This window comes from Ursus americanus, chromosome 21, assembly GCF_024610735.1.
Source record: "Ursus americanus isolate L20-20 chromosome 21, mUrsAme1.1.p, whole genome shotgun sequence".
NCBI classification, from domain to species: Eukaryota; Metazoa; Chordata; class Mammalia; order Carnivora; family Ursidae; genus Ursus; species Ursus americanus.
The window spans coordinates 8360326-8373828 of record NC_142147.1 but is presented as its reverse complement, the minus strand read 5'-3'; the positions used below and the strand labels follow the sequence as shown (position 1 = coordinate 8373828).

The 13503-nt window shown below is 40.9% G+C and overlaps 1 protein-coding gene across 6 annotated transcripts in view; it reads right to left on the bottom strand.

Moving 5' to 3' along the window:
* The window catches only part of HEATR3 (HEAT repeat containing 3), a 64774-nt gene that overhangs the window by 21747 nt on the left and 29524 nt on the right, over positions 1-13503 (bottom strand). For 3 of the 6 annotated variants that reach the window (XR_006781278.2, XR_015728009.1, XR_015728010.1), the window contains exons 14-16: positions 9414-9590; positions 6094-6287; positions 1452-1580 (exon numbers count right to left, since the gene is read on the bottom strand). Coding sequence is in view for 2 of the 6 variants with exons in the window: in XM_045806739.2 (XP_045662695.1) it covers positions 6165-6287; positions 9414-9590 (300 nt within the window). In the remaining 4 variants the exon portion in view is untranslated. Of the gene's footprint in view, positions 1-1451; positions 1581-5475; positions 6288-9413; positions 9591-13503 lie in introns of those variants that run through there. The other 3 variants (XM_045806739.2, XM_045806740.2, XR_006781279.2) reach the window with 2 other exon arrangements.

Genomic DNA, 13503 nt, shown 5'->3' with positions numbered 1-13503 from the left:
CTTTTACATATTAGTTTCTTAAGTTTTCATTTTCATATCATTTCAAACAACGAGAAGTTGCCAAGAACAGTTCGGAGAAGTCCCATGTACCCTTTCCCAATTTACTATTCGTTTATGTTTTGCCTATGTGCTTTATTATTCTCTCTACATTTATATATAAATGTTTTGTTTTGTTTTTCTGAATCATTGGAGAGAAAGAGACATCCTGTCTCTTTACAAGGATATTCTCTTCCATAAATAGTGATCGAATCAGGGAATCGAATGTTGATAAATCGTGGTTATCTAGTCCACTTTGCAAATTCAACTTAGTCAGCTGTCTGTTTTGTCCAATATAGCTGTTTTTATCCTGGTCCCACACCCAATCCTGGATCTCACACTGTCCCATCAATTCATTTTGATATTTATCCAGGGTCATCTTGGCAGTCAAAGAGTGCTGTCGATAATTATGCTGGGCTAATAGGCACAAATCTGGACTCTATCAGGCAAACCTGGCCCAGGGGTCATGCTACTTGCAGGATATGGCAAGGATTTTAAATTTTATATCTTGTGGGTAATGAGAACCACTGAAGTAACCGAGCATAAAAGCAAGGAAGAAACTTGAGTAAGTTCATGTTTTAAAAAGACTACTTTCACTCCATTGTGAAGAAAATATAACATGGGGGCAATATTTGTATAATAAATAAACACTGAATGAATAAAGACATTTGTTAAGAAACAACTGCATCTAGAATTGCTCAGAACACTTTCTGACTTAAAGCTTGAAGAGTACCCAACCACGATACAAAATTGCAATTCTCTGATGTCCATGCATGAATCAAAAAAATCCATCAACATTCTGAACCCCGATGCAGAATGCAGGTATGCACACCTGGTGGTTATCCACCAGGGTGCTTGGTTGGCTCAGTCAGTAGAGCATGCAACTCTTTTACTCTTTTTTTTTTTCTTTAAATATTTTATTTATTTGAGAGAGAGAGAGAGAGCACTATCTGGCTGAGGGGCAGAAGGAGAAGCAGTCTCCCCACTGAGCAGGAAGCCCAACACGGGGCTTGATCCTGGGACTCTGGGATCATGACCCAAGCTAAAGGCAGATGCTTACCCGACTGAGCCACTCAGGTGCCCCAAGCATGCAACTCTTGATCTTGGGAGTTCTAAGTTCAAGCCCCACATTTGGTGTAGAGACTTCCAAATAAAACCTTAAATACACACACACACACACACACACACACACACACACACACACACACACAGACACACACACACCAATTATTTGATACCCCTCCAAGAAGTGGAACTTAACTTCCCTCTGCCTGATTGTGCACTGGACTCAGTGACTTACAACAAAAAAAATGTGGCAGAAGTGACGGTGCGTCACCTCTGAAACCAGCTTTCTCCTCTCTCTCTCGGATACTGACTCTGGGGGCAGCCAGGTGCTATGTCATGATGACACTCACAGTGAGGAACGGAGGCCTCCTGCCAACAGCCATGTGAGCGAGCCACCTTGGAAGAAATCTTCCAGCCCCGGTCAAGACTTCAGTTGACTGCAACCACGGCCACGGTATTTACTGCAACCTTGTGAGACCCTGAGGAAGAACCACCCGGTTAAGCTGCTCCTCAACTCCTGACCCACACAAACCGAGAGAAAAAACATTTTGTTATTTTAAGCTACCAATTTTGGGGTAATTTGTTACATAAATGATAACAAATGAGGTGCATTTAGTTGAGGAGTCTGTGATTTTCATCAGATTGTCAGTAAAATAATGACCTGAAAAAGGGTAAGAATTACTACTGTAACACAGCTACTGGATTTTTAAAAATCTTTGGTCCTCAACCTATGGTTTCTATGAGTCAATTTTTTATACAAGTTTGGGGTTAGGTCCAACAAATGAGAAGATTCTATTCTCCAAACCACTGGAAGACTCAAAAGAATGTTTTAAAAATGCTGTCATGGGGCGCCTGGGTGGCTCAGCCAGTTAAGCATCTGACTCTTGGTTTCGAGCTCAGGTCATCTCAGGGTCATGAGATCGAGCCCCCTGTCAGGCTCCACGCTCAGTGGAGAGTCAGCTGGAGAGTCTCCTTCCCCCTTTCCCTTTGTCCCTCCCCCCACTTGAGCACTTTCTCTTGCTTTAAAATAAATAAATCTTAAAAAAAAAAAAATGGAACCAGCTGAGCAAAGCTAACTTTACCCCAATATCAAACTAAGATCTAAGAGGATAGCTAGTAGAAATGAAGTACTTTTTCATTTTCTAAGAAGAAAGTTCTACCATTAGACCTAACCATGATTCTGATATGACAATACATCCATAAATTACTGTTAAAGAAAAAATCCAAGTTATAGAACACGACGTTCCCATTATAGAAACAGCGTATTCATATATGTATAGATGGGGATGTCCAGAAAAACTTCTAGAAAGATAGAGTATCAATCAGGGATTTTTCAGCTATAAGCAGCAAAAACTCATCATGGTGATCAAAAAATAAAGTTTATTATAAAATTCTAGGGTAGGTCACAAAATTGATGAGAGGGGAGAAGGTTCAGGTCCTGCAAATGGACAGGAAATGGCAGACACAGGGCACCAGGAACCCAGTGCAGCCACAGGAAGCTGCCCCAGAAAAGAAGATACCATTTGGCCACAGGCCTCTCGATACCGTCACGAATATGTCAACTAACCCTTGACATGTGTTGCTTCCACAACATTCTAAGTCCTACGGCAGAATCATCCCAAAAAAAACAAGAATTTCGTTGGTAACAGACAATCTATTGGTACCATGGTCTACTTAGAAGACTTCAATCGGGGCAATAATAAGAGAGGATGACAGATGTACTTTTGAAGGGGACAGAAGGTATGGATTAGATAGGTACAAGAAATCTGTATTTTATAAAAATAAAATGGCAGAGAGAGGGAGTCTTCTGCCACAGTGGATGTTTAAAATACTGTAAAGCAATTTTACTATTGTTCCTGAAAAGAAAGAATTTCTGGATATTGTGAAGTGATTTCTAAAACTGTTCATGTCCTACATAGTGGTTAAATACAATCAGATATTGGTTCATGCAATTTCAAGGCAGGAAGCAAGCCTACAACAGAACTGGGTGAACAGGACTGCTGAAGAGATAAGGACCCTTCCCTATCTTGACAACTCAAAGGTATTTCTTTGAAAGGCTAAATAAAAGCAAAAGATAAAACTGCAAATAAAGAAATGTAATTAAATGACTGATATTTCAAAATCAATTCTATTTTAAAATGAGTTTCCATCTTAAAGCCCCCCCCCAAAAAAAAAGTTAAAAAAATGAGAAGTACACCAGTGATTTTTATTTCCTTGGGCACATATGCCATGGTAGGTTGAATACTTGAAAATATCTCCTAAAACAAAGGATCTCACATGAGTTCATACTTCAACACTTAAAATAGTGCATATTCCTACTGGATTATTCTGGATGATTTACAAATAAATACATTTTAAAGTAGATTTTTTCCTACAGTCATATAGGAAAAAAAGTTTCTATTATACCATGTCATGAATAATATTCACGGGGTCTACGGAGCTATTATGTAAACAGAGTCCTCAAGTATATTTAATATTTTCCTATCTTTCCCTGTTGTTTGAATAGCAAAATTAAATGTAGCAATAAGCCAAACTATCAATGCCTCAGAGTCTAAAATTTCTGGATTTCTGGATGGTACATTTTCTTCTTCTTTTTAAGAGAGGTAGGGGGAGGGGCAGAGGGAGAGGGAGAAGGAGAATCTTAAGCAGGCTGCATGCTCAGCACAGATCCCAACACGGGGCCCAATCCCACAACTCTGAGATCACGACCTAAGTTCAAGAGGTGGACATTTAACCAACTGAGCCACCCAGGTGCCCCTAGATGGCACATTTTCAATGTAAGAATTCACCTTCTACTATTCCATAGAACGATTCTGAATTCAACAACTGCTTTAGAGGTTGCTTAATAAAACAGAAACTCACTAACACTTATTCATTCCACCAATATTTATCAAGAGCCTACTAGCCTTGTGCTAGAACTGGAAATTTTATTCTCCTTGAAAGCAACTATATTCTCTAAAAATCTGAAACAGGGAGAGCTCTGAAACTTTTATTGGAAGAATCTTTCTCGCAAAACCACAACGAGATACCACTTCACACCTAGCGAGAATCACTGTTATCAAAACACAAGCGATACCAAGTGTTGGCGAGGATGTGGGGATGTGAGTTGGTGCAGCCACTGATGGAAACAGTACGGACATTCCTCAAAAATTAAAAAGAGAACTACCATATGACCCAGCAATTCTGCTTCTGCGTATATATCCAAAGGAAACTAAAACACTACCCCAAAAGTACATCTGCACCCCTCATGTTCGTCGCAGCATTTATGATAGCCAAGACATAGGAACAACCTAAGTGCCCATCAGTGGGTGAACAAAGAATAAGTAGTATCCGTACACACACGCGCACACACACACACACACACACACATGCACACACACAATGGAATACTATTCAGCCACAAAGACACAGAAGGAAATCCTGCTATTTCCGACAATGTGTATGGACCTTGAGGACATTATGCTAAGTGAAATAAGTTAGAGAAAATCAAATTGTGTACGATCTCACATATATGGGGAATCAACCAAAAAAGCCAAGCTCATAGGTACAAAGAACATATTGGTGGTTGCCTGGCGGGGGGGGGGGGGAGATGGCAGTATGGGTGGAAGGAGACAAAAGGCACTAACTTTCAGTTATAAGTTAAAGAAGTAAGGGATGTAATGTACAGCATCGTGACAACAGTAATACTGTATTGTATATCTGAAAGTTACTAAAAGAGTAAATCTTGAAGGTTCTCACAAGAAAAAAAACACTTAACTGTGTGAGGTGATGGATGTGAACTAGACGAGAAAGGGAAGTCCCACCCTGGGTACTGGGCCTTTTTTTTTTTTTTTTTAAGATTTTATTTATTTATTTGACAGAGACAGCCTGCGAGAGAGGGAACACAAGCAGGGGGAGTGGGAGAGGAAGAAGCAGGCTCCTAGCGGAGAGGCCTGATGTGGGGCTCGACCCCAGAACGCCGGGATCACGCCCTGAGCCGAAGGCAGATGCCCGACGACTGAGCCACCCAGGCGCCCCTGGGTACTGGGCCTTTTAACAGGACAACTGAGATCAACTGTGGGAAGATTTTCAAATCTTCATCAAATCTTCATCAACAACTCTTCTGATCAGGCAAATGCATGGACAATGGAGCTGGTCCAGGCCTCCCCCACCCTGCCCCGCCTCTCTGAGGCCCACCAAAATTCCCCCACCCCTCGCTCCAGCTGTCACCCTATTAACGCAAGGGCATTGAGAGTAATGCTGGAGATTCCTGATGTAAGTCTTGTTTTTAATATCTCACGTATAGTTGAAGCGATATCCGTTACCAAGCAAACAACCGAGGAATGGAATAGGGGGTATCTGGTATTTTTAAAAAGACTTTGTAAGACACAAAGCTTTCAATTAAAAAGTTATTTATTAAAAAATATTTCCTTCTAATTCTGATTCCCTATGGAGTGATGTTACAAAGCAGTTAAGTGATCAGCTCCGTTTGTGTAGAGGCTGACGGTGACCTCGTTAACTCCTTAGGACATTCCACGGAATAGTGGAATACAAATTCAACTCATTCACTTCTGCACAAAAGGGAAACACAACTGGTGTACTTCATACCGAAACACTTTTATAAAGCTTGTCTTCGTACTGCAGTTTAGAGATTTAGCTAATATAAAATGATGCTTGCTCGCATCGGCAGTACATATAAAATGATAACTTGCTTAACCGAGCATCCAAGCAATGCTTTGGATTCTCCTTTCCTGCAAAATTCAAGGAAAACATGATTGTTTGGAAGGTTCTTTGCTGCTCACGAGGAACCACCTGAGGTTCCTTTCTGTTTCGACTCTTCTGTTCGTGTTCCCAGGGATTAAAACCTGCTGGAAACATAATTTAGAGGATACTAGAAATGTCACAGAGACCCCAAGGCTTACAAGAGTTTCAGACAGGTTTTGAAGTTTTTATAAACTTCAAAGTAATCGTCCAGGATACGGGGATTAAAAAATTACTTTTAGGGACACGTACACTCCAAGGAAATACTTTAGTACTCTTCAGCATTGAACACTTGGGCGAGAACTGGTCTCTCTTTCAATGGTTCAAGCAGTCAGTCTTTCCTCAACAGTTTCCTGATAAGCGACAAACCTTCTCAAATTCATCTTCACATTGTCGAGAACACACAGCTGATCTGGGCTGTATTTACCTCTCCCTTCTTTCCGTATCTGCCAAAAAATCATATGTGATTTGGTATACGTTACTAATTCCTTTAGATAAGAAAGCATTTGATTTGGGGTGTATTCTTTTCCGAACAAAGAGCTGCCAGAATTTGGTGAAAGATTTTCACTTCCCAAGGTAAAAGAATACAGTGTGTGAGAGACCTAAAGATAAATTAAGACTACGCACCTTTTAAAAATGATAGTGACAAGAATGGCTGAATTGTAGACTTTAAAAGAGTAAGTTTTATGGTATGTGAACTAGACTTCACCTCTAGTCTAGAGCAGTGGTTCTCAAATTTTAGCGTGCAACAGTATCATCTGGAAGGCTTGTTAAAAAACAGATTGGTGGGTCCACATACCAATTTCTGATTTTCAGTAGGTCTGGAGGTGGGCCTGGGCATTTGCATTTGTAACAAGTTACCAGGTGATTCTGATGCTACTGATCACAGGGCACTTCTGAGAGCCAGTGCTCTAGAGAAGTTCTTCAGTAAAATGCATTGTATCATACTGAAATGCAACTTGGGGCTAAATATATACTCGACAGTCTTTAATGCAATTGTGGCTTCGTTCACAGGAGAACTTCAGATGAAAAACTACAAGCTGCCCTTCCGACTAACAAAGAAATTTCATTAGGGCTTTTTACCTTTGAGAAAAGAAAAACACTTAATTAAACATCATTACCATTGCAATGCATAGTAAGTAGGAGAATCAATCACCAACAGCCCTCCCAGTGGTTAGGGGTTGTTTTGCTGGTTCATAGTTTACATAACTCCTCTCCGAGCATTTGCTTCTGCAGTCTGAAGACTCAACTACATCTGCTTTCCTTGCAGCTGCAGGGAAATAGGGGATATTTTCTCCTTACCAGGCAGACTCTTTTTTCAGATGTTTCAAGGGCCTGCCTGCACCCTTTAAGAACACTGTGGATACCCAACATAGTACTGGTATGGAATTATCTCTAGGAGATAGCGTTAAGAGAAAACACACAAAGTGCGGGACTGTGAATGTATTAGGCTACCTTTTGGATAACAAAGGGGGAAAATACTAATGCACATTGGTCTTTACGAGGAGAAATGTCACTCAGTTTGGCTACCGATGAGGCAGAAAATAAAATAAAGGGAATAAAACCTTTGACTGCTTAAAGAACAAACATGGGTGAACGGAGGGTCAAAGGCACAAACTTCCAGTTATAAACTAAACAAGTCATGGGGATGTAATGTTCAGCATTGTGACTCTGATTGTATATTTGGAAATTACTATGAGAGTAGAGCTTAAAAGTTCTCATCACAAGAAAAAAAAAATGCCAACTATGTGTGGTGATGTTAGATTTAACTAAACTTATTGTGGTAATTATTTCCCAATATGTACATGTATCAAATCACTATGTTGTACACCTAAAACTAATACAATGTTATATGTCAACTGTATCTCAATTTGAAAAAAAAAAAGCAAAACACAACCCCAAACAAAAAAACCTACAGGCTTGAACAAAGGGTAACTAAGGGTAAACTATTCCATTGTTTCCCCCAGACCTAAGTTACCTATCGGTGAATCTTTTTTTTTTTTTTAAAGATTTTATTTATTTATTTGATAGAAAGAGAGACAGCCAGCGAGAGAGGGAACACAAGCAGGGGGAGTGGGAGAGGAAGAAGCAGGCTCCCAGTGGAGCAGGGAGCCCGATGTGGGGCTCAATCCCAGGACCCTGGGATCATGCCCTGAGCCCGCGGCTGAGCCACCTGGCGCTCCCCTACTGGTAAATCTTAACTCAGTAAATGTCAGCCACCAGGATTACATTTTTAAATAGAAGATGCCAAAACATGAAAATGTTAAGAACAAACCAATACTGATGTCCTTAAACTAGCACTGACTTTAGATGTAACTGCGACGTAGAATGTGCATGGGTCTGTGTTGCTAGTTTTCTAAACAAAACTATTTCTTATTCCTTAAAAAAACTTCAGAGAATTTAAATTACTAGACATACAATCATATTCTCCTAAAAAAAACTATCACAGAGTTCTCACCTTGAAAAATCAATTCTGCATTAGAAGCTTGTTAGATAAAAGAAATGCATATTGGGGGCGCCTGGGTGGCTCAGTCGGCCAAGCTTCCGACTCTAGGTTTCAGCTCAGGGCAAGATCTTAGGGTTGTGAGATCGAGCCCTGCATCCGGCTCCACGCCAGCAGAGCGTCTGCTTGTCCCTCTCCCTCTGCTCCTCCCCCTGATCTCTCTCTCTAAAATAAAAAAAAATAAAAAATAAAAAAAAGAAATTCATATTGGAGAGCAATAGAAGCTAATTTTTCATCTAAATCTCTATTTTCTTGACAAAGACTGAAAAGCAAATGTTTAATTTGAAATCTAAAAGCAAAAAACACAAATATGTTTATTTCTCAAAATGACATAATTTAGAAATGGAAATTTTGTTTGTTGGTTTGTTTGTTTTTTAAGTAAACTCTATGCCCAACACGGGTCTTAAACTCATGACCCCAAGATCAAGAGTCACATTCTCCACCGACTAAGCCAGCTGGGCACCCCTAGAAATGGAGATTTAGATAACTGGAAAATGGTAAACTTGAACTTGTAGACACAGGATTCAAGGCTGTTTTTTAAATTCCTGCTTGCCTTCCTCTGGCCAGCAAGTTTCTGAAAATACTGTTTGACTCAAAGTTAGCTTTGATGGTTCTGGTAAAACAAAAAAATAAATAAAAGGGCAAATGAAGGGTAGCTACGTTCTCTGACAAGAGACCAGCCTGGAGTTTGCCCTTTTTTCCAGAGGACCAAAGGGAAATATTCGGAACAGTGAAATCAAGCTGTAATATGTTACCTGTAATGACACAAAAATAAATTTACAATGTACTCGAAAGTGCTCTGTAGGCCACCAACGGCGGCGGTAGCTTCTCCGCAAGTTCTGTGAGCATTACTGAACTCTTCCAGAAAGAGGACCGTGCCTACACCATTCTGGCCCAAGTCACAGTGATTCAACAGAAAGGCCTGAGCTCTGACTCAGCCAACAAGCATTCTTCAGTTCCGGGGATGAAGTGCTCTATGAATCACGGAGATTGCAAGGAGGGAACTACAGACACCCCCTTCTCGCAGGATGGCGAGACCTAAGCATTTCGACGCAAAACAGCTACATACCTTCATTTTGAAGACTGGCTGGAATTCTTTCAGAGCAGATAACAATTTAATCTGAACTGAGGCCCTTTCAGCTTCTTTACCATCTGCAAAAACATCAAAGAGGGCATCCAAGGCTTCTCCTGCCACCACGAGGGAGGGATCTTTGGTGGCAACCTCAAGCAGAAAGCACCCAATGGTCTGGGGACAAGACACACTGTTACCGTCCAATATTCTAACATCGGTTTCCAAAATAAGTACTCACTTTAAATGTGGCAACAATTCACGCACGGTATTTTAAAATTTAGAAATGCCGGAGACAAATTAAAACTTTGAAAGAACTAAAGATTAAAGACTTCACATACATTTATAACTACACCAAGTATAATATCAATAAGATAAATTAAGTATATTACAGTTTATATTCCTAAATAAAATCTATTAAAATTCATAAATGATATATGACAGATTGGTTTTGGAAATTGAAATTTCCCATCTCCCTCAAAAAGGCTTTCTCCATGGTGTCAAAATACAGATATATATCTGTAACCAAAAAATATGCTTTTAAAATTATATGGGGGGGCGCCTGGGTAGCACAGTGGTTAAGCATCTGCCTTCGGCTCAGGGTGTGATCCCAGCGTTCTGGGTTCGAGCCCCACATCAGGCTCCTCCACTAAGAGCCTGCTTCTTCCTCTCCCACTCCCCCTACTTGTGTTCCCTCTCTCACTGGCTGTCTCCCTCTGTCAAACAAATAAATAAATCTTTAAAAAAATAATAAAATAAAATATATGAAAAAATTATATGAAAAACACTCTAGGACAATTAAAAAAATAAAGAACGCTTAATCTCTTTCTGATTCCCTATGACGATCTTTAACACCCATCCATCCTTGGATGCTTAGCTAGCTAACGAACGGGCCATTCCCAATCTGCAAGGAACTGCTCAAGAGTGAACTTACTTTGTTCTGGCTGTTCTGCTTCACCCTTTAGGTCTTAAGGGTGATGTGCACATCTGGTATTATCGGTGGGAGAGTGGAAATGCTAAGAACAGCGAGTCCAAACTCCAGCTGTGACATAAATAGCAGGCTGACCCTTAGAAAGTCCATTACCCGCTCTGGACCTCCATTTTCTTATCTGAATTTAAGTACTCTAGATAACCTCTAGGATAGTATTTAGAGTTAATAACCTATAATAAAATAGGAAGCATGCAGTATCACCCATGAAGTTGTCTTATTAAAAAGATTAACCTGAATCTGAATCTGATCTAGCCTTTAGATCTAACTTCCAGTTTGCAGAAAATACAGAGGATAAAGGAGCAAGCTTAAGACCACAAGGAAGCAATGAGGCAAATCCAGAAGGTAGGATGCTGTGGGACAACCAACCCCAGGAGCTGAGGAAAAAACAGGTGGTAGTGGAGGTGCCCGGCTGGCTCAGCCGGTAGAGCATGTGACTCCTGATGTCAGGGTCATGAGTTCAGCCCCATGTTAGCAGTAGAGCTTACCTGAAAAAAAAAAAAGAAAAGAAAAAAAGGAAAGAAAAGAAAGAAAAGGGGGATGGGTTAACGCAGTGAAGGGTATTAAGGAGGACACGTATTGCAGAGCACTGGGTGTTATATGCAAACAATGAATCATGGAACACTACCTCAAAAGCGAATGAAGTACTGTATGGTGACTAACATAACATAATAAAAAAAGAAAAGAAAGAAAAAAGAGAAAGAAGAAAAAAAAAACAGGTGGTGGGAGGTAGTGCTGGGGGAGAAGTTTCTAGATTGAGAGAAGCTTTGACGATCCAAAACCAGACATAACATGTGGACTTGACTTAGATATTGGTTTAAACAAACTATCCGTAAATCGATGTTTTTGGAACTGGAAACACTTGAGGATGGACCATGCAGAAGACATATTAAACAATGAGGGGGCGCCTGGGGGACTCAGTCGGTTAAGCATCTGCCTTCGGCTCAGGTCTTGATCTCAGGGTCCTGGGACGGGGCCCCTTGTCAGGCTCCCTGCTCAGTGGGGAGTCTGCTTCTCACTCTCTCCCTCTGCATCCCCCCGCCAACCTCCACTCGTGCTCTCTCTCAAATAAATAAATAAAATCTTAAAAAAAAAAATAAAACACACCACAGCATATTTAACAATGACAGTTGATTGTATAAGGGTGATAATGGTGGTCATGTAAGAAACTGTCCCTGTTTTGTTTTCTCTTTAAGATTTATTTATTTATTTGAGAAAAAAGGTGGGGGGAAGGGGCAGAGGGAGAGGGAGAAGCAGACTCCCCACTGAGCAGGGAACCTGACAAGGGGCTCAATCCCAGGACCCCGAGATCATGACCTGAGCCGAAATCAAGAATCCGACACTTCACTGACTGAGCCACCTAAGCACCCCAAAACTGTCCCTATTTTTAAGACACACATCCTGAAACAACAGGGGCAAAATACCATGATGTCTTTAATACTGAGCTTTAACTCTAACCTACTTTAACACATCCAGCAAAGAAACTACATAAAGTGCACATGATAGAATATTAATGATTGTTACATATGCTTGACTAGTTATACAAAATTCATTGTACTTTCTACTCTGCTTGGAAATGTGACTAAATAAAACATTTTAGGGGTGCCTGGGTGGCTCAGATGGTTAAATGTCTGCCTTCGGCTCAGGTCATGATCTCGGGGTCCTGGGATTGAGCCCCACGTCGGGCTCCCAGCTCAGCGGGGAGTCTGCCTCTCCCTCTCTCTCTCCCTGCTGCTCCCCCTGCTTGTGCTCTCTGTCTCTCTCTCTCTCAAATGAATGAATAAAATCTTCACGAAGAAACAAAACAAAACAAAAAACATTTTAAAAATCACGTTATGACCGAGAAAAACTTGCTGCTCCTCCTAAGTGGATCTTGGAAATCATAGTCTTGGAAGAGCTGAAGCACATGCATGTTCATCTGCAGCCGTGTACACATACACATCACATGGCTACACTCTCTCACTTATGTGTCCAGATATCAAAAATCCCTAGAGTGATACAGAAGAAAGGAGTAACAATGGCCGTCTCTCTGGAGTCAGACTGGGAGGCTGGAAAGTTAGCAACAGAGATGAGTCTTTCATTATATATTCTTTTCTACTTTTCTGAATGTTTTGTTATATGTATGTATCATCTTTTCAAAATAAGGTTCTTAAAAAATATCAGTCATTGGGGCCCCTGAGTGGCCCAGTCTGGTTAAGCACCCAGTTCTTTTTTCTTTTCTTTTTTTTTTTAAGATTTATTTTAGAGAGAGAAAGAGAGAGAGAGTGAGCAGGGGGAGGAGCGGAGAGAGACGGGGAGAGGAGAAAAGCAGACTCTGCGCTGAGCCCAACGCAGGGCTCAATCTCATTATCCTAAGATCATGACCTGAGCCGAAATCAAGAGTCAGACGCTCAACAGACAAGGCCACCCATGCGCCCCAAGCATTCAACTCTTGATCTCGGCTTTGGTCTTGATCTCAGTGTCGTGAGTTCAAGCCCCACGCTGGGCTCCACGCTGGGCATGGAGCCCACTTAAAAAAAAAAAAATCAGTCATTGTTGTAAAGTTCTCCGCAAGTCCAATATTCGGTTTATTACCCATTAATTAGTAATCAATATTTTAGCAATTATTATTAGCACAATGAGGGTAATTTTACTACCACGGTCCTTTTAAGTCAGCAGTGATGCTGTGTCTCTGGCAGTGTGGTTCCCGAGCAACTGTGCTGAGATAAAGTGCTGGAAGCAAATATGCTGAGTGAGTTCCTCGGGCACTTGCTACTTAAAATTTACAGAGTGATAGCAGAGTGGACTGTGCAGTATTGTTCAGAACGTGCTTTAGCCTTGTGTGCTAAGACAACTGGTGAGTTGTTCCTTCATCAGGAGAATATAATATGCACACATGTTCGCAACAGCAAAGGCAGAGGCACCTGGGACAAACGCAACTCAATTTTTCCAGTGCCTACCTACTTCATATAGTCAGATCGAGCCGAAGGGCATAATCTAACAGTGCACCTTAGTAAGCAACTTCTCGATAGGATTCCTTCTCGTGACGTCCATAGACGTTTTTAAAAATCCCACACCAACGGTTACTCTTCCCGTTTCTAATGATTTAATGTTCTACATTGG